Here is a 20,666-nt window from a genome sequence, read left to right on the forward strand (position 1 = left end):
CAGATTCTTTTCCATTATAGGTTATTACAAGATACTGAATATAGTTCCCTGTGCTATACAGTAGGTCCTTGTTTGTCTATCTTATATATAGTAGTGTGTATCCATTAATCCCAAAGTCTTGGTTTATCCCTCTCCCTGCGAAAGGTTTTCATAGGCCTTCATGTGCCCCTTCCTCCAAACGCACAAAAATATCTAGTAAAAATTATAGTTTATGACTGCCTTAATATAAAGATAAATATATTAATATATATTAAAATATTTTCTTGGACTTAAAAGTTTATCTTTTTCTTTTGATTTTTTAAAAGAAATTAAACCTTGGGGCTTCCCTGGTGGCGCAGTGGTTGGGAGCTCCCCTGCCAATGCAGGGGACACGGGTTTGAGCCCTGGTCCGGAAGGATCCCACATGCCGTGGAGCAGCTAAGCCTGCAAGCCACAACCGCTGAAGCCTGCGCGCCTAGAGCACGTGCTCCACAACACGAGAGGCCACCGCAATGAGAAGCCCGTGCACCGCAACAAAGACCCAATGCAGCCAAAAATAAATAATAAATTTTAAAAAAAGAAATTAAACCTTAATGTGGGCCTCTAAAAGTGTGGTGGTCTCCCAGGCACCGTGGCTCCCGGCCCTAGTGGTTGAGGGAAGGGCGTGAGGACCACAGGGAAGCCTTCAACAAGCCAGTGACACAGGCTGCTGTGGGGTGAGAGCATGTGAGGATAGAGGTGGCTCCTGGACCAAAAGTAACATGAGCCCAAAATTATGGACAAGAGTTCTGTGGAACTGATTCAGATAAGAACCAAGTCTTAATCAGTTTCTGCTCAAGATCCTCCCAGAAGCTGCGTACCCTGTAGTCTATTTTGGAGAAAGCTCCCTCTAACAAAGTGCTCAATACTCATCATGAAGGAAGCAATGCAAAATTTAATCCATCCAAAAATTATCTTTGGGCTTCCCTGGTGGCGCAGTGGTTGAGGGTCCGCTTGCCGATGCAGGGGACGCGGGTTCGTGCCCCGGTCCGGGAAGATCCCACATGCCGCGGAGCACCTGGGCCCGTGAGCCATGGCCGCTGAGCCTGCGCGTCCGGAGCCTGTGCTCCGCAACGGGAGAGGCCACGGCGGTGGGAGGCCCGCGTACCGCAAAAAAAAAAAAAAAAATCATCTTTAACTTATGAATTCTTTTTTATTTCCTTCGGCTGCCCCACACAGCCTCTTAGTTCCCCGACCAGGGATCGAACCTGTGCCCCCTGCAGTGGAAACACGGAGTCCTAACCACTGGACTGCCAGGGAATTCCCCATAATTTATGAATTCTAATCTGTTATGAGTAGGTATGTCCAAGGGGAGAAAGGAGGTAGATGATGTAATAATGAGGGCAGAGAGAGAAGAGGACAGGCTCCAAGGAATCTAGAAAAAGAGAGATGATGTACAAAATACTTCATTATTGAACCGATTTGTGACTAGGGAAAAGAAGATAACTAGCTCTGGTTACTTGTTGATTTCTTTCTCTTTTTTTTTTGTCTTTAGTTTGGAAAGTTTTTTAAAATACAGAAAATCTGTATGTTTCTTTTTTTATTCAACAAACATTCTCAAACACTATGGCAGGCCATGGACCACACATTAGGAACAAGAAGTAAGCATGGAATTTATGCTCCAGTTGCGGGGGAGGGGGCAGCCTATGTTTTAAATAACAATAAATAAATAAATCCTCACAATCAAGTGGGACACAAAAAAGTAATCACAAGTGAGATGCATGGTTAAAAGGAAAAAAGCAAGATGCTAGAGCAATGTATGATGGGGTGACCTGGCCTTTCTCTGCACATCGGGGACATTTTCCCCATGGAAGGAACTTTTAAACCGAGACCTGGAATATGAGCACCACTTACTGGCTGTGTAGGGAGTAGGGAGCGATTTACAGACGGAAAGAACATTCCCAGTTAAGCCTTGCAGTGGGGAAAATCAAATGAAGCTTTTAAAGATTATAAAATGGTGATTTATGATGAAGCTGGACATATAGTTAGGGACCTGGACATTTAGGACTTTATAGGTCATGTAAATGACCTGGGGATTTGGGACTTTATTCCAAGGTCAATGGGAAACTTGAAGAGATTTCATCAGAGATGCATTTGAAAAGGACACTCGGCTACAGTGAAGAATGGATTCGGTCAGGGAGAGGGATGCAGGAAGATCAGTTAGCAGTTGTTTAAGCAAAAGATGATGGCGTTTTTTAAAATTAATTAATTAATTATATTTATTTTTGGCTACTTTGGGTCTCTGTTGCTGCAAGTGGGCTTTCTTTAGTTGCAGTGAGCGGGGACTATTGTTCATTGCGGTGCACGGGCTTCTCATTGCGGTGGCTTCTCTTGTTGCGGAGCACAGGCTCTAGGCGCGCGGGCTTCAGTAGTTGTGGCACGAGGGCTCAGTAGTTGTGGCTCACGGGCTCTAGAGCGAGCCTGCCTTGGCAGGCAGATTCTTAACCACTGCGCCACCAGGGAAGTCCGATGATGGCATTTTGGACCAGATAGGGGCAGTGGGGTTGGGGAGAACTGAACAAAGTTCAAGGGTGTGTAGAGGTAGATAAATTCTCATGACTGATTTAACACGGAGGATGAAGGTCAGGGATGTGTCTGTGATTTCTAGGTTTCTGGCTTGAGCAAGTAGAGACTTGGTGGAAACTTTACAAAGCTAGAAAACACCAGAAGAGGGGCAACTACGTGGGAGGATAGGGAAACAAGGTCATGTTCAGAAGGTAATGGTTACTGTAGAAACAAAGACTTGCACCCAAGCAGACTGGCTTGAGATCCCACACTCTTACCACCATAGTGTATTGTCACTGTGTTTTCCCTAGTGTGGCAAAGGGAGATGGAAATATAAGTAATATGCCCTTAAATTTTTCAGTTAGCTTAAGCCAAATTATTGTGTCCTGTGTAGTTACACACCCCAAAGGGTATCTCTTCTGTGGATAGCTTTGAGTCTCAACTTGGCCTTGTCTTCCAATGAACATTAAGACACGAGCATCTGGATTTCTCCCCCGCACTTGTTTCTCTCTGCATCTCTTCGTCTCACCTCTTCCTTTCCTCCAGCCTCCACATCAGCAAGTCCTGTAGGCTCAGCTGCCTAAATTTATCTTGAGTTCCTCCAGTTCCCCTCTCTTTCCATCACTACCACCTAGTCCAGAATGAACTTCACTATTGTCTGATTTCCTAGCAGACTATAAGCACTCCATTCCCGGTACCTTGCAGGCATTCAGCAAATTTTTGTTCAATGAATATGAGAATGGTTTGTAAATTAGTCTCCTGTGAGCGTGCTTGGCACGAATAAATCCCCAGAGCCTATTTATTTGCTAACTATATGAACAGGGAATTTCTGAATCTCGGGAAAAAAATGGAGACACTGACCTTGGAGTGTGGTCATTTAACAAGGCAGGTTGCAGCCACTCCCATGGCAGACATCACCCCATAGGCAGTGGCCAGAAGCAGCTCAGCATGGCAGTAAAGCACTTCTCTACCAAACTTGCCCCTTGGGCCCTGGAACAGTGGTCAGAAACCCTTGTCTACTACCATCCTTGGATTTTTAGGATGAAAGATTTTTATGTCCAGTACCTGAAAAAACCTGATGTCTCAGACTGAGAATTACAATGAAGAGATCAAAGATACTCTGAGATGTAAATAAAATATGAAAGGAATGGGTTTAACCTGAAGTCAACAGCAAGCAGGAAGCTCAAATGTTATTTTATAAACCACAGAGGCTAGAGTTTCAAGGTCGCTTCATACTATGGGGTAGCTAATAAAGGAAAGGCAGCTTTGACTCATTTCCTGATTTCCTGGTTGTTTCGTATTCCTTTCATACTAGTATTATTTTAAACGAGGACACAATTTTTTAGAAAACAACTTGCTAGAAATGGAGGTAGTTAAAAAATTCCTTGGCAATGCAGATACCATTGCCACAATGAAATAGTAAGTATAATACACAGCAGCTTCCAGCCACACTTTCAAATGGAAGCATATGAATTTAAGTAGAAGTTAATGTCTAAGTGTTTGAAATAAACAGATAAAATAAAACATTAACTGCTGTCCTGGACAATTTCTCATGCTTGGTCATAGCCCCAAATCTTTTGAACAATTTTCCAATGACGTGCAAAGTTCTCCCTGTACAAGTCCTTCTCCAGTAGAAACCAGAAATTCACTCTCCCACTCTCCCCTGCACCCAGGGCACAGACACGTGCCCTCTACCAAGCAGACACACCCCTCCAGAGCTTAGTTCAGAAAAGAGCAATGGGGCTTCCCTGGTGGTGCAGTGGTTGAGAGTCCGCCTGCCGATTCAGGGGACGCGGGTTCATGCCCCGGTCCGGGAAGATCCCACATGCCGCGGAGCGGCTGGGCCCGTGAGCCATGGCCACTGAGCCTGCGCGTCCGGAGCCTGTGCTCCGCAACGGGAGAGGCCACAACAGTGAGAGGCCCGCGAACCGAAAAAAAAAAAAAAAAAAAGAAAAGAGCAACGTAAGCACAGGTGTCCAGCTTAAGGGGGCCGCAGTAGCAAAGGTTCTGGTGTCCAGAGCGTTTGTGGGACATGCAGTCTGAGGTATCCTAGCTTAGTGACAGTGGCAGTGGAGTTTCTGCTGGAGCAGTGATCTCCAGCTTGGGGCATTGTTTCTGGCTGCATTGCCCCCAAACCTGACTTTCACCTTCTTGGAGATTCCTCCTCGTTATGCTTTAATGCATTAACAAGTAATATATAATGTCTAAACATAAATTAATAAGTTCCTTTTCTGCTTAACTAGTTGGAAGAGCTTCTGCTCTGTGAATCTAAGGACCCTAACTAGCCAACCTTCTGAGGGAAAAGAACTATGCTTCCCTGATGATACATCCTTAAAACACACTCACCACACTGTCCCTCTGCAAGTGGCCCTTCATGCTTCCTGGCAAGCTTAGTGCATTTCCTCAGCCCATCCTCTCCTAAACGACCTGTCAACCATCCCATGTTCCTCTCCCATTGTCACTCTCATCCCATGACCTCACTTCCTATTTCAAGGGAAAATGAAGAAAACCTCAAGTTTTCCGCTACAAGTTCCCACACCCATCTAATCACCTGCCCACCTTCCCTCTCGTTCGGAGGATGTGCTTTTTTTTTTTTTTTTTTTTTTTTGGCATCCGGGATCTTAGTATCTTAGTTCCCCGACCAGGTATCAGCACCCAGGCACCCTGCAGAGGAAGCTCAGAGTCTTAACCGCTGGACCGCCAGGGAAGTCCCGGGTGTGTTTTCAATGCTCCTACCAAACGAAGGCCACGCCTCCACCTGTGCTCTGGGGCTAAATCCCACCCCCTCTTACTCCTTCCAGGACGTTCCTCTCAAGTCTCCCTTTTCCCTCCCGCACTATCAATTCTTCCCTCTCCACTGGATCATCCCCATAGCCTACACACGTGCTATTATTTCTCCTCATCTTGAAAAATATATCTCATGACCCCACATCCCCCTCCAACTAAGGCCCACTTCTCTGTTCCCCTTGACAGCAAAACTCTTCGAGAGAGGTCCACCTGTGCTGCCTCCAATTCTTGTCTCTCAAAACCACTTTCGGGGCTTCCCTGGTGGCACAGTGGTTGAGAGTCCGTCTGCCAATGCTGGGGACACGGGTTCATGCCCCGGTCTGGGAAGATCCCACATGCCGCGGAGTGGCTGGGCCCGTGAGCCATGGCCGCTGAGCCTGCGCGTCCGGAGCCTGTGCTCCGCAACGGGAGAGGCCACAACAGTGAGAGGCCCGCATACCGCAAAAAAAAAAAAAAAAAAAAAACACTTTCACCTCTGTTCTTCCACTTGGCAGGTTAGGAGTGACCTCACTGCTGCTAAACCCAATGGCCGATTCTCATCCGTCATTTGACTTGACCCGTCAGCAGCATTTGGCTCTGTCCGCCGTGAAAAATCCTTTTCACTTGGCTTCCAAGATACCAGAGACGCCTGATTTGTCTCCTGCCTTGCCGGCTACTCCTTCTCGGTCTTCCCAGTTAGCCCCCTTCATCTCCACTGGCTCCTCACTCAACGGTGGAGGACCAGCTGGGGCTCGAACCTAGTCTCTCTATTCTCTAGTTGCACTTATTCCCATAGTGGTCACATCCACTCTCATGGCTTGAAATGCCTCCTGTTTGCTAAGAATCCTCAAGTTCATAGCTCCCTCCTCCCTTGAACTGCAGACTCATCTATTCAACTGTCTCATCATCTGTCCTCCTGGATACATCAGGTAGCTCAAACTTGACTCTAAAACTGAACTCCCGATTCCACTTCCCCATGACTCGCATCTCCCAGTCCTCTCCGTGGGAGGTCATAGCAGCGTCACCCTTCTAAATGACTCAGGCTCAAACTCTTCTCTCTCTCCCCCCTCCCACATCCAATCCGTCAACAAGTCCTATTGGTCCACCTTCATCCTATATCTGGAATCTGACTACTTTTCTCCACTCCCAGCCACCAACAGCTCTCACCTGGATTACTGTAATAGCCTCCTAACTAGTCTGCTTGCCTCCTAACTAGTCCACTTGCCTCCTATCTAGTCTGCTAACCAACCTCCTAACTAGTTCGCTTGCCACTACTCACATTCCCTCAACTGTGAATTCTCAACATAGCAGCAAGGGCATCTTTTTAAAACATAAGTCTGATCAGATCACTACTCTGCTCAAAACTTTCCAAAGGTTTCCCATCTCAGAGGAAAAGTCAAAGTCCTCACAACTGTCCGTAAAGCCCTACATGTTCCAGCCGACATCCCTCTGAACTCATTCCCTCACTACACGTCCCCTTCCCTACTCCACTCTCACTGTTCCTTAAACACATCGGGCATGCATCCGCCTCAGAGTCTTTGTCCTTTCTGTCCCCTTCACCTGGCATGCTCTGTCCTCAGATACCCTCTTGGCTCTCTCCCCCACCAACTTCAGGTCTTCACTCAAGTGTCACCTTGTCATCAAGGTCTTGCAAACCACCCCCTCCCCATACTCTCTCTCCCTCCCTGTTTTGTTTTTCTTCGTGGCACTTGTCGCCAATGGTAAGCAGAATAATGACCCCAAAGATGCACACACCCCAATCCTAGAATCTGTGAACATGTTATGTTACATGGCAAAGGGGAATTAGGTTACAGATGGAATAAAGGTCACTAATCAGCTGACCTTAAAATAGGGAGATAATCTTGGATTGTCCAGGTGGCCCCAATGTAATCAAAGGGCCCTGGAAGTGGAAAAAATGCAGAAGTTCAGAGTGGCACAGTGGGGAAGGACTCAATCCATCATTGCAGGCTTTGAAGAGGGTGGAAGAGGGTCATAAGCTGAGGAAAGCAGCAGCCTCTAGAAGGTGGAAAAGGCAAGAAAACAGATCCTCCCTGAGATCCTCCAGATAGGATCATAGCCCTGTCAACTACTTTATGTTAGCTCAGTGAGACCCACATCAGACTTCTGCCTGTAAGAAAATTAGTTTGTGTTATTTTAAGCCACTAAGTTTGCAATAACTTGTTACAGCGGCAATCGCAAACAAATACACACCATCTTGCAAACCAGACGTTTATTTCTTTATGTCTGTGCTCCCTGTCATCACTAGAATCAAAGTCCATGATGGTCAAGACATTTGACTGTTTTTGTTCACTACTCTATGCTCAGTGCCTAGAAATATACCAAGCAAATAGTAGGCACTCAATAACTATTTTGTTGAGTGAATGAATATCCGAGTGTCTGCAGGTGTGTAGTGTATATGGGAGGGGATGAGGAAGGAGAGACGAAGCAGCCATTGTGATGTGGAAAGGCCATATCCTTGTGTGGAAAAGATGTCATGAACTAAGTTGAGCTTCTGGAGGCAGGTTATTGCCCTGAGCCAAGACTGGACATTCCTGGTGAGGACAGAAACCCAACAGCTTTCCATGTGTAAGGCAGTGGTATGGGGACAAGGTCCAATCTGATGGTGGTACACAGAGGAAAAATCTCACTTAGCAGCTCGTGCACACCGGTGTCCCCCTCTCCTGTTCTGAGAGGCGAATGTGGATTAGCAACTTCAAGACAGAGCTTACAGAACTGGTCACATTGCAGAGGAGGGACATGGACCCCCAGGTCACTCTGAAGTCTTCTCTTCTTTGGATAACACGCCTTTAAAAGGAGGCCTCTCTGGGGAGGAAAGGTTTCAGAGGTCAGGAAGCTCATTGTCAGCTCCATAGATTGATGATTCAGCTACAAAATAGTGCTGACCTAGAGCTGGGCGTGTAGTTTCTTTTTATGCCAACTGCACAGGTTTAAGAGCCTGTGGAGGTGAGACATCAATTTCAACTACCTTTCCTCTCTGCTCCTGTTTCTCACCATCGAAGGTCCTGCAAACAGTTTGTTTTGTTGGTATGTGGTGGTCTGATTCTTCCCTCCAGGTCACTCAAAACCAGGATACCTGCAGCTTCATGGAGGATATTCCCCTAGGGATGGCCCAACCCTGCCTCTCCCATCTGCTTGCCCTCTGCTTTCCATCTTCATCCCCTCCTAAGGCTCCTCCCCCCTTGGACTTGTTCTTCCAGATTCGGCCCTTTTTGCAAAGTCCATAAAGTACTTTATTGTTTTTTCCATTAAAACCATAGGATTGGGACTTCCCTGGTGGTCCGGGGGTAAGACTCTGCACTCCCAATGCAGGGGGCCCGGGTTCGATCCCTGGTCGGGGAACTAGGTCCCACGTGCATGCCGCAACTAAGAAGTCCGCATGCCACAACTAAGACCTGGGGCAACCAAAATAAATAAATAAAATGAAAAAAACCCCACAGGATTAAGTTCATCTTAGCCCTTCTCAACATCACCCATCATAATCCATAAATCCATTTAACAATTTATATTGTGAAAATATAACAAACATTGCAGGAACCCTCTCTGGGGTGTGTATTCAAGTTCAGAGTCAAGTTTTAGGTAAGGTGATGTTCCATTAAATTGTAATATGAGGAAATCCATGATTTATGTCAATGAATCAAGGATTGGAGTATCACATGAATTTGAGCGGAAAGAACCTGGAATCGGGAAAACCAGTTTGAAGGTTGTTGGAAGCGTTAGGAGGTAAAAGCCTACATGGGTTAGGGTAGCAGTGGAATGGATCAGAGTGCACTAGAGAGACATTTAAGGGGAAGGATACACCTTGGCAAAGGTACATCAGAGAAATAAGGGAGGGGAAGACTGGGAGATAAGAATGAGATTTCAAGGTAGGCAGCTGGGATACTGATGTTGCCTTTTTTTTTTTTTTTTTTTGCGGTACGCGGGCCTCTCACTGCTGTGGCCTCTCCCATTGCGGAGCACAGGCTCCGGACGCGCAGGCTCAGCGGCCATGGCTCTCGGGCCCAGCTGCTCCGCGGCATGTGGGATCCTCCCGGACCGGGGCACGAACGCGCGTCCCCTGCATCGGCAGGTGTACTCCCAACCACTGCGCCACCAGGGAAGCCCTGATGTTGCCTTTGACAGAAGTAGAAGGGTTGTGAAACTGGGCCCGTTTTGCAGAGGAGAAGGAGGATGTGTTTAGCTTTAGATGTGCTGAGAAGCAATGCCCGTATACCCATGTGGATGCAGAGTGCTTGTTCATTGGTTCATTCAGTCGACAAATGCTTACGGAGCATCTCCTGGTGCACAAGCTGGAGAGACACTGTGGGGAGGCTTAATGATATCTGAGATATTGTTTCTGTCCTAAAGAGCCTTCGAGTAGGCACAGATATCTCTAATAAAAGGTACCATGTGACAAGTCTGTTTGAGACAGAAACAGATTGCTCTTAGATATCCAGATAAGTACAAGACCACATCTGGCTGAAATCAAAGTGTAGCACTCCGATGAGGAGAACAGGGTAGGAGGAAACAGCTTGGACTGTCTTTTTCATACATGCTCCCTGCACCTGCTTTACTCAGTCAGGGATCTTCACCTTTGTTTTGATCTCATCTGATACCCAACAAATTCAAACTGACACAGGAGAATCCTTTAGCACTGCTTTCACTCATACCAACATCCAAACTAGGACTAGTGAAACACTGGATGTGGAAGACTCAGACTACATGATGGAAGAGGGAGGGTAGCAGGCTGGTATGAAGTTTAGGAATAGAAGAGAAAGAAAACAATAAAAGAAGCTAAACAGAGAGAAACACAAGAAAGGTGTTACAGAATTCAAGACAGAAGAGTCTTCTAAGAACTGGGTAGTCAACAATGTCAAAACTGCAGAAAAGTTAGAAAGAATGAAAGTCCTATTTATTGACCATCTGCACATGTTTTTCTTTTTTTATATTGTCTGCTAATGTCTTTGTTTGTTATCCTTTTGGGGTACACAATTTTAGAGAAGACTGAATCCTTTCATAATATATAAATAAATGTGAAACAAATGAAAGATAAAATCATTGTTTATACTATTTCACCTTTTTACAATGTCACCCAAAATATTCAATATACTCTAAAACTCTACTTAGGGGAAGAAAGTCTTAAACATAAATTAAATTGTAGTTTAAAAGGTTAGTAATTTGTTTTCATATAGCTACATCAATCTTAACATATCTGCTTCAGATTTTCCAAGATTTCATGCCCAATCTTGCTCCAGTGATTTTTTTTTTCTGGCCATGCCACACGGCTTATAGGATCTTAGTTCCCTGACCAGGGATCGAACCTGGGCCCCTGGCAGTGGAAGCACGGAGTCCTAACCACGGGACTGCCAGGGAATTCCCTCCAGTGATAATTAGATGATGGTAGAGTGTGAATTGCCAGAGGTGCTCAAACATCAAAGAAAGGTCCTTTGAGTAACAGAGAAATCAACAGAAATGCTTTCCTTGAGGTCTTGAAAATTAATAACTTGTTGATGGTAAAAAAAAAAAAAAGAATGAAAGTCCAACAATTAATAGTGTTCGCCATGCAAAAGCCCAGGGAGCAATGTTAAAAACAAATCATCCAGAGACAAAGCATTATTATTTTGAATAATTTTATGATATTAGAATCTTATTCCTATTCACACCTGTCTACTCACCCACAAGTGTCCAGCAGATTTAGTTCATAGCTCCCATACTGAAATTGAATACACACCCCTAACAGGAAGAAAACTGACAAGCAGGTTCAGTGGTAGTTTCGATGGAATGACCCCAAGAAGTTTCATTTTCAGAGGTCTTTATGCAAGATCTGGAAAGGCCAGTTGAACCAGTAATTCCTTTATTCATGGCTGTGTGGGCTTTTTCCATACCTTTGTCCCAACGCATCAACAGTTAGCAAAACTCTCTTATTAATCACATCCTTCCGTTTCACGTGTTTTGTTCACAAGAATGTTGCCACGTTTGGGACGTCTGGGGCAGCATTACAAAATACCTAGGCACAAGTTTTTACAATCCAAACTGAAGTTTCATCATTCTCAAATTGCACCTACATTGCTGTTTGCACATACTAGCCATTTGCAAAACTGCATTCTAATTTCTTATCAATTAACCTACTGGTATCAGAGTATACCCTACCTGAATGACTAGATTGTTGGGGCCATAAGATCTAGAACCTTGTCTGCATTGCTCACAAATGACAGTAGGTGATGCAAGGTGAGCACTCAATAAATGTTTTCTGGATGAATGAATCTGTTGTCACTGTTGTGGGCCATTATTTTACATTAGGAATATACTTGGTCTCAGAAGAACTAAGGGCATAACTCTGGAGTCAGGCTACCAGGATTCAAATCCTGGGGCAGCTCTTGCTAGCTGTACAACCTTTCAGTTCTTCACTTTCTTTATCTAATAATATGCGGTAATTATAGTGTCTACCTCATAAGATGTTTGTAAGTGTGATAACACATGTCAAATTGTACTTAGAACAATACCTAGTAAGTTTTCCATAAATGTTAACTATCATTATCATCTTTAAATATCCACATTTATTTTCTAACTTTATTATCTAAATGTCATTTTATTTAAGCATTTAGAAAAGTATTGTTCTGTAATGAAATTTTGACAGTGAAGTTTTTTTAATTTTAATTTTATTGGAGGATAGTTGATTTACAATGTTGTGTTAGTTTCAAGTGTACAGCATAGTGATTCAGTTATACATATACATATATTCATTCTTTTTTAGAATCTTTTCTCATATAGGTTATCCCAGAATATTGAGTAGAGTTCCCTGTGCTACACAGTAGGTCCTCGTTGGTTATCTATCTTATATATATAGTGTGTGTGTGTGTTCATGCCAATCTCCTGATTCATCCCTCCTCCACCACCCACGTTTCCCCTTTGGTAACCATAAGTTTGCTTTTGATATCTGTAAGTCTGTTTCTGTTTTGTAAATAAGTTCAGTGCAGTTTGAATAACAAGATCAGTTTTAATAAATGTCTCCATGTCAACCAGGGAAACTGGCACAAGAAATTTGGAGCCTAAAAGAAAGATTTTAGATATCACTGCCTTTCCCCAAGTCCCTTTACACAAAAAGCTTCTCCCAATTACAACTGTTTTATTAATTTAGCAACTGGCTGTGCACAAATGCTGGAACAAGTCCTGCTGTGGCTGCCCTGGGCTCTTGAGAGTGAGAGACGTTGGCCATGACTCATTGCTAAAGTTCTGGGGCAAATCAGGTTGCAGACCTGCCTGCACTCCCACCCCTGGGGTTACACTGGAAATACAGAATGGGATTAAACATCATTCTCTACAGGCGTAGCTTCGTACGGACAAGCTTTACCTGTATAGGCAAGACCACGTTGGAGGGGCTTCTCTCCACAACCCAGTGCTAATGCCAGTCAGAACTGGGGGGATGCTGAGGGTCCCTAAGGTTCATTCCTGCCCCTTAGGGGTCTCGCTTCAACAGCACAATTTCCCCTCTTCTAACAACTCTCTGGTTGCTAAGGGATTATTTCCAGGTCTTAGGGCTCAGTCTTTGTCCTAGTCCAGACCACAGCAGGGTTTACTTTCCTCTTATGAGTTTGCCAGGAGCAAAAAGTAACAATTTTCCAACCTCCTGTCAACTCAACAAGGAGAGATTTATTGCAATTAACTAAAAGGTTACTTCTTATGACAGGAACACCATATGCTTTAGCAAAGATATGGTCCCAGCTTGTGGCTGGCCTTTGCAAACAGCCAGGATCCTGCCAGCACAGCCTTTTTTTTTCTTTTTTCGGTTGCACAGTCATTAACAGTGCAACATCCAGGGATGTTTCCAAGATGCGGACTCAGGCTGGCACTCAGATAACGAGATTACCTCCAGATTACCTTCAGCAGAAGTTCTCAACTCACTGCAGCAACCACTGTAGGCTCTCTGTTTGGACTGCTGGCCCCTCGACCCAATGTCCATCCTCCTTTTTGTCCTTACAAACAGAATCCTAGGTATTTTGGGAACAGCTAGTTCTTAGCTAAAAGTACATTTAGCTAAAACTACATTTCCCAGCTTGCTTTGCACGGTTAAGATCAGTGACTTGCCAGGTGAAGTCCCCTGGAGACTCCTGGGAAAGTTCTGCCTTCCTAATATAGATGCTGCCCCTTGCCTCCCCTCTCTGCCTCTCTCTAGTGTTTGGGTTTTGTGAAGCCTAATTTGGCTGATTCTGGGATTCTTTTCAATTACTTCTCAGGTTGTAATTATATTCAAAGGTTTGAAACTGCTGGAAGTCTGATTTCTAGATAATAAGAGAATTCCTATACATGAGTTGATAACTCTTTAAAAATTGATCTATACAGTTTGATGCTGAATATTCTAAGTAAAAATAATTAAACCTCTGCCCTTTTTCAAAGTTACTAATTTATACACAGGCAAACATGAGGTTAGGTAATTAACTCCAAGAAGACTGAGAAGTTTGAGTAAATCAATACTTTAATTAAAAAATTTTTTTAATTTTAAAGAATCAGAAAATATTTTTTTTTTTAAAAAAAGAAGTTGGGAATTCCCTGGTGGTCCAGGGGTTAGGACTCGGTGCTTTCACTGCCGGGCCCAGGTTTGATCCCTGGTCGGGGAAATAAGATCTCACAAGCCAGCATAGCAGTACCAAAAAAAAGAAGAAGAAGAAGATGTTTGAGGACTGGGCAATTTATTTCAATAAAGGGAAGGACTGATTTTGCTACAGTGGGAAAAAAATGTGGAATTCAAAATTTGCTGCATTTAATGGTATCCCCATTTATCTCTGCACAATGTCTTTCTCTCAACATCTCCATTCCTTCTACTTTCTTTTCACGCCAAGGCTTTGAGTGAGAAATATATCAAGTTGACAAATTGTTTGACATATCTGATCTAGAGTGCCTTCTACACCACGCTTCTCTCTCTTTTTTCTCCCAGTAAATACTTTTGACTTTGACATTTACCACATTGGAAATGACAGGTGCCTGAGGACAAATGCATCAAAGTGATTAGAATCAGAAATGTCTGCTAAGGATTATCTTTTTAATAGAGTAGAATGTAGCTTTATTGAATCCTTGCAATGCAGAACCAAATGAATCTCCTTTATTGTGAAAGAAAACAATCCAAATGATGGTAAACCCCAGAAACCAACAGAAGCACTTAAACCTTCAATATGAACATATTTATTTTTCGAACTCGGATATTTTTCTGAAGTACACTTGTAATCTAAATACCCCTTTCTCTTCTTCCCTTTACAGCATACCATTTCAATCTGTTTTATAGAATGAAGGCCTTAAGGAAAAGCCTTATTCACATTCCCACAAAAGAAATAAAGAAAATGCTTGTCTCTAGGATCCATTTAACTGAACTTGACTTAAATCCTGGTAGAGGCTTCCATAACAGACACATAAGAGGATAGATGCTCTTTCATTATCAACAAATTCCTCTTAATATGGTTAAGCAGTTCATTAAATCATTCAAATGCATTTACTGAGCTCCTATAACGTGCAAAGTATTGTTCCAAAGTAGACACCCTGCCTTAGATGTACAGTGGGTCACTGAAATTATAACTTCAAGAGTTTAAGACTTTGATACACGCAAAATACCCTAATAATATGAAATGGTTGCTGTTGCTGCTGCTGAGGCTGGGGCTTCCAAAAGTGCCCAGTTTATTTCTAGGAAACAGCTCAGACACTGGAAGAATATAATTTAAACTTAAGCATTAATAAAAGATGAGGTTAGGCAGTGATTGTACCTTTATAACATAACACAACCCTGTGAAGTACATTCTGGTCATCTAAAATGCTAGCATCTATGCAAGGCAATCTAGGAAACGACACCAGTTTAAAAAAACACAACTGGTACCAACTTCAAACTAAACCAGGATAAAGATCCATTGCCATTTATAGGAAAAATAAAAATATAGAAACATCAACCCCTCTCCCCAGCACTGAAATTACACTTCCTCAGACACCCTGCCATCATTGGGAAGCATGGGGGGTCAACTGGGTCAATTTGAAGCATATTAGATAATTAAATAATACAGCCAAGTTTTATTGTGCATGTGGTCCCAAAGACTTTTCAACAATACGTTTGTAGGAATGGAAATTGAAGAAATTGGAAGTATTTTCTAAGAGACAGTTTACAGATTTCTTACAGCTCCCAAAGTGAACATATAACACATCACCATCATAACACAAGCTAATTTGTCTATCACCCATAAAACCCAACTTCACAGGACATCAGGCTTCCAAGGGCTTCCTTCATATGCCTCTAATTGGTTTTTTCCCCCCCTGAACTAAATAGGGAAGGCTTTTCAGGTCAAGTGTTATCTGCTGGCAAATTCTTGTACCTTCAGGATAGATATGCTTGCATCATCTGTATATTGACAAGTCAAGCCTCCATTTGTAAGCTTAAATTCAGCTCCTGGTCTCTCTATTCAGAACTTCCCACATTTACTTAAAAGGATCATTTAAAACACTGGGGGAAAAAATTCCCCTCTGAAGGAGAGAGACTTATTCAAGGAAAGCAATGCTATTTTCAGCTCATGGCCCAGCTTAGAAAGGCAAACTCAACTTCATCTCCCAGAAAAAAGCTCAGTAGTCTCCCATTCAGCAACTTGATATTCCTATTATTTTCTAATGTTGTGGTTAAATAAAATTAAATGTTAATAATAAACAGTAATTAAATAAGAAACTTAAAATAAATAATTTAAAAATGGCCTGGAGATTTTCAGAGAAGGTAATAAAGGTCAATTTCCATTAAATTCACATTCTTTTCTGTACCAGTTTTTACAACGAGTGGGCAACACTGCCCTCTAAAGGGCTGATTCTGTTACATCCCTTAGTTCACCTGGCAGGAAATTGCCCCAGGAAGCATTGACACAGCCGTCCCCACGCACCTTCTTTCTTTTACTTCTGGGACACTGTTCTTGACCTTTTGTGAATGACTCTGAAGACCACGGAGCCCAGAGAGGCTACAGACTTCGTGAAAGCTCATCAGAGGATCAGAAACCAACATCCCTTGCAGCGGTTTTCAAACCTTATCAGGCATCAAATCACCCCAAGAGCTTGTTTAAACACAGGTTGCTGCGCCCCACCTCCAGAATTTCTGACTCCTTAAGTCTAGAGTTGAGGCCAAGAATTTGCCTTTCTAGCAAGTCCCCAGGTGATTGCTGCCAGCCCAGGGGCCACACTTTGTGACCCAGGCACTGTGCCTGGCACTTTATCTCACTTAATACCTCCCAACAGGGTGAGGTTTTAGCATCCATTTTACAGACCAGTAAGCCAAGTCTTAGACAGTAAACCCAGGACTAACTCAAAAGCCATTGCTCCCTTCTCTATGCTGTGATGTCAGTAAATGAAACTGTTGGTCATTTCCTCTTCCTTGGCCTCAGTGTCTTCTGCAAGGGGGCGGGACTTAGGTGACCGTTTAGTTGGTTTCCGCTCTCAGAGTACCTTGGAGGTCTGGATATGAAGACACCCAGGAAGGTCCACTCCATCCCCAGGCTGGATCTATGAGTGGGCACGCCGAGAGGGGAGAGGACACGTGTTAGCGGGAGGTGCCTCTCTTGGGTTCTGAGCCCTCCTACACAGCTCTGAGAGGGTCTGATTTGCTCTGGATTCTGGATTTCTTTGTACTCAGGAACTCTGGCAGAGAGGTTTTAAAGCTAGTGTCTCCTCTTAGAGGTATTTTGAGGACTTCAAAGCCTAGTGGGGCTTGGGGAAGACCCAAAGGGTGGCGATGTCTGCAACCCTCTCCAGCCTCGGCTCAAACCACTGTTCTCAAACTGTTGAAGAACAGTTTTTCTCATCCTTTGCATTCAGCTCCTAACCCAACTTGGTATTTTCCTGAGGGGCTACAAATCTGGAGCATCCCATGGGGATGGTTTCTGGCCTCGGTCATTAGGGGGGAAAAGATATTCTCAGAAAAACAGCCCAGCGGACTGGTTAGCAGAAATCTTGAAGTCGTGGCCACGGCTGCTCTTCGTGTAGAGCTGGACTCTGGACTCCAGTTGCTCGCTGAGCTTGTCCAGAGCCCCGGTGCAGGACTCCAGGCTCTCGGCCAGTTTCTGGATCTTGGCCTTCAGCACGGCCTGGCTAATCCTGGTGGCACCCTCGGCCCGCCTGGGGATGAGGAAACCGCGGGAGCCAAAGAAGACGATGAAGTAGACCGAGTTGTACAGCGCGATGGAGGCGTTCCTCCCGCTCTGCAGCAGCTGGCGGTCCCCGCGGCCCTGCCCGCGAAGGAAGAAGTCGAGGCAGCTCAGGAGCTCGCGCATCTGGTCCTGGCAGGTGGCCGCGATCTCCTGCACCCGCCGCAGCTCCCGGGAGTTGCAGAAGATCAGGGAGAGGTCGGACGTGATGGTGACGGCCCCTCCGGCGGTGGCCACCCCCAGCCCCACGGCCGACGCCATCAGAGAGACCCCCAGGGTGACGGGGCTGAGCGAGAGTCCCACGATGGCTGCGACCGCGCCCGCCGCGCTCAGCGAGCTGCCCGCCACGTTGGCCGCCAGGGAACGCCGGCGGAGGCGCTCGAGGCGCCGGGCCACCTCGCGCAGGCGCAGCAGCTGCCCGTGCAGCATGCCGCGGCGGTCCAGCAACAGGCCTTGGAAGCGGCGCAGCGCATCCGCGCCCTGCAGCTCCCGGGCCTCCGGCCCCTCCATGCCCTGCGGGGACACGACACGCGATTAGCCCGGAGTCAAGCACAACAGCTGCTTCCACCCAAGGGGAAACAGGTCATTTTCCAGTGAGTCATGTGTCAAGTTCTCAAAGACCCGTTCTATAATCTGGGACAAGTCCTCCAGTTCTCAGGACCTTAAATCCAAGTAAGTCAATAGGAATAATGCTCTTGTCCGCTTTTTCTCCCAAGGATGGATTTTCTTATCTGTTAAATAAGGGAGTGGTGGTATTAGAAGTCTACTGCAATACTGAGGCCTCTTCTCTGAACGGTGACACCTTGCAAGCCGTGTGTTGTACCCCTTTACAAGGCCCTTTCCTTACATGAAGACTGGGATCCTAAGAGTTTTGCAATACTCTTATTGCAAAAGGGTTGTTTTTTTCTTTCTCTCTCTCATGAGTGAAAAACACAAGCCACCAAAAACTCAAAAATCACACCGTCTACCAAGTGTAAGGAAACTAATCTTTCTAAGTTCGATGCTCGCCTGAAGCAACTCTTCTGCTTGTTTTTTTTCCCCCGGCTCTTATCTTAGAAGCAAGCCGAAGATGTGGTTTGCGCCACTTCTTCTAATTAGAGCTCATCGGGTCTTCAGAAATTTCATTCTTTGATGTGTGCTTCATTAAAAATACATTACATTAAATTAACACCACTATGTCCCTTTATTATGAAAGCTTCCTTTAAAAGTGAGGAACGATTTTAAAAGTGGCCAAAAAAATTTTAACAACTCACTGAGGGCTACCTGTGCCAAGTTGAAATGAAGCCACTTGAAGATGACTGACAGAGAGAACTGTACATCCTGGGTAAAAGTACATCCTTCCTAGTTGCCAAAAATCCCTCCCTTCATATGCACTGTATTCCTTATCATCAGGAACTTCTTGGAAGAGGCACAGAAGCCACAGAAATGGAAGATTTCACTACTGTGAGATATCAGGGCAGAAATCATTGTTCTCAACTGGAAGATAAGGAAATCGAAACACAGACACATTCTAGATGCAGCTGATTCTTCAGAGCCCAGTCTAGAATCTTGGTCTCCTGACTCCTAAGTCTTAACTTTACTTGCATGCCTCCATAATTCCACCCACCACTGACAAATTTACAGATAAAGACACCTCTGAGCAAAATGAGACAAAGTTACTCAAAATATATAATAGACCAAGGATATAACCCCAGTATTACAAGTCCAATGGCTATTTTTCAGACAGCATCCCTCTGGCCTCCCCACTTACCATTCACTTCGGGCTATCTCCGGGAAAGAAAAATCTGAGGCTGTTTCTGGGTGAGCATGCTTTATAGTTCCAGAGAGCCAATGACTGCACTGGGAAAGCCTTGTCTCATTCTGAGAATTTGCCATTTCCTGTCCTGGCCCCTGCTGCCTTCATCCAGAAGGATGTGACATGGTGGAAAATGACACACCAGCCTCGCAGCACATCCCGTAGTTAGGAAATGAACATTGTGTGTTCGCTTTCCCCCAAACGCAGGAAAAGAGCCACAGGCTCTTCCCCAACTTGAAACAAGTGTTGTCATTGTCCCAGGGGGCATACCCTGCCTTTCCTCTCCTGAGAATAGCTAATGACGTTATCTGGTAGGACATCTAACGCACCCCTGGCTGACCAATTATAGTGTTTCTTGAGAGGCTACCATTACAAAATCACTTTTTAAAAAGAAAAAGGAAGGAGGGGATTCTCTTATGTCTAACAGAGCCACTCACAACCCACTCCTGTGTTTTAAAAGAAGCACCGTGAATCTGTGAGCGTTTGAAACACGTGATTCACTCTGCGCGCAGCCCTCAGTATGCAAAACCACGCCCACAGGAAGTGCTGCGTGCAGTTTGGGGCATCTCCAGCTGTGAAGATATTGGAGGTCCCAGAAAGGGCACACCTCAAGCTAAATGCGTCAGAAGAATCAGTGGGGTCAGGCTGCACAAGGAGCTAATTATACACTTCCAACAGCAGCAGGGATTCGGCTTCCTGGGTTTTCATCTGAAGCAGCAATTCTAGCCCAAGCAATAGTTATATGAATGCATTCTACCCCACGTAATGAAGCACGGGCTGAAGGGCAATTTTCTGGATCATTCGGGAGAGGAAAACGTGTATAGCATCTGTGGATGCTTTCTGGGGCAATCACATAGGTGGTGGCAGTTCAGCCTGGAAGCTTCCTACCACGGGGTCCCAGATATATCATCCTTCTTCTAACACTCTTACCTTCAAATAAGGAAGGCCAAAGTGGATTTAAACTTAAATAATTATTGTCTCAGCTCTCTGGTTCATCTGGAAAACCTTAACAGCCATATCTTTCTGGAACACGATTAAATCCGCCACCATTATAACTAGACATTGTATTGATCAACACCATGCCGTTTGCCGCTCTCACAATCATGGTCCTTTTGAACTTGATTTTTCTGAATTTGATCCAAGTCCAAATATTCTGGTAACAGCTCCTCAAAGGATAAACATAACCCTTAGTCAGATGCCTTCAGTGTCTGTCTGCGCTTTTGAGGTAAGAAGTAGGAAAATGTCTTTCTCTGACCCCATAGACATAATCACTCCAAAGGGAATGTAAGGTAGGGTGAATGGGGTAGGCAGGAAGTGAGACAATGTAACCCTGATTCTCAGTTCCCATGTGCTCCTCTAACTGCCCTGGACATTTTCCTGTGTCTTTTGGGTTTCGATGAGCACAAATAAATCTTTATTTCATGGATGGTGAATGT

At 44.7% G+C, this 20,666-nt stretch overlaps 1 protein-coding gene across 1 annotated transcript; it reads right to left on the reverse strand.

Moving 5' to 3' along the window:
* Positions 1–17,076: 17,076 nt before the first annotated feature.
* Positions 17,077–19,310, reverse strand: APOLD1 (apolipoprotein L domain containing 1; the record flags this gene model as incomplete). The annotated part of the gene is given in 3 exon segments (XM_082635830.1): positions 17,077–17,948; positions 19,186–19,188; positions 19,191–19,310. Coding segments are annotated over 3 exon segments (867 nt in total). The 3' UTR covers positions 17,077–17,204.
* Positions 19,311–20,666: the final 1,356 nt, after the last annotated feature.

Source organism: Mesoplodon mirus, assembly GCF_964341445.2.
Source record: "Mesoplodon mirus genome assembly, chromosome: 11".
Classification (NCBI taxonomy): domain Eukaryota; kingdom Metazoa; phylum Chordata; class Mammalia; order Artiodactyla; family Ziphiidae; genus Mesoplodon; species Mesoplodon mirus.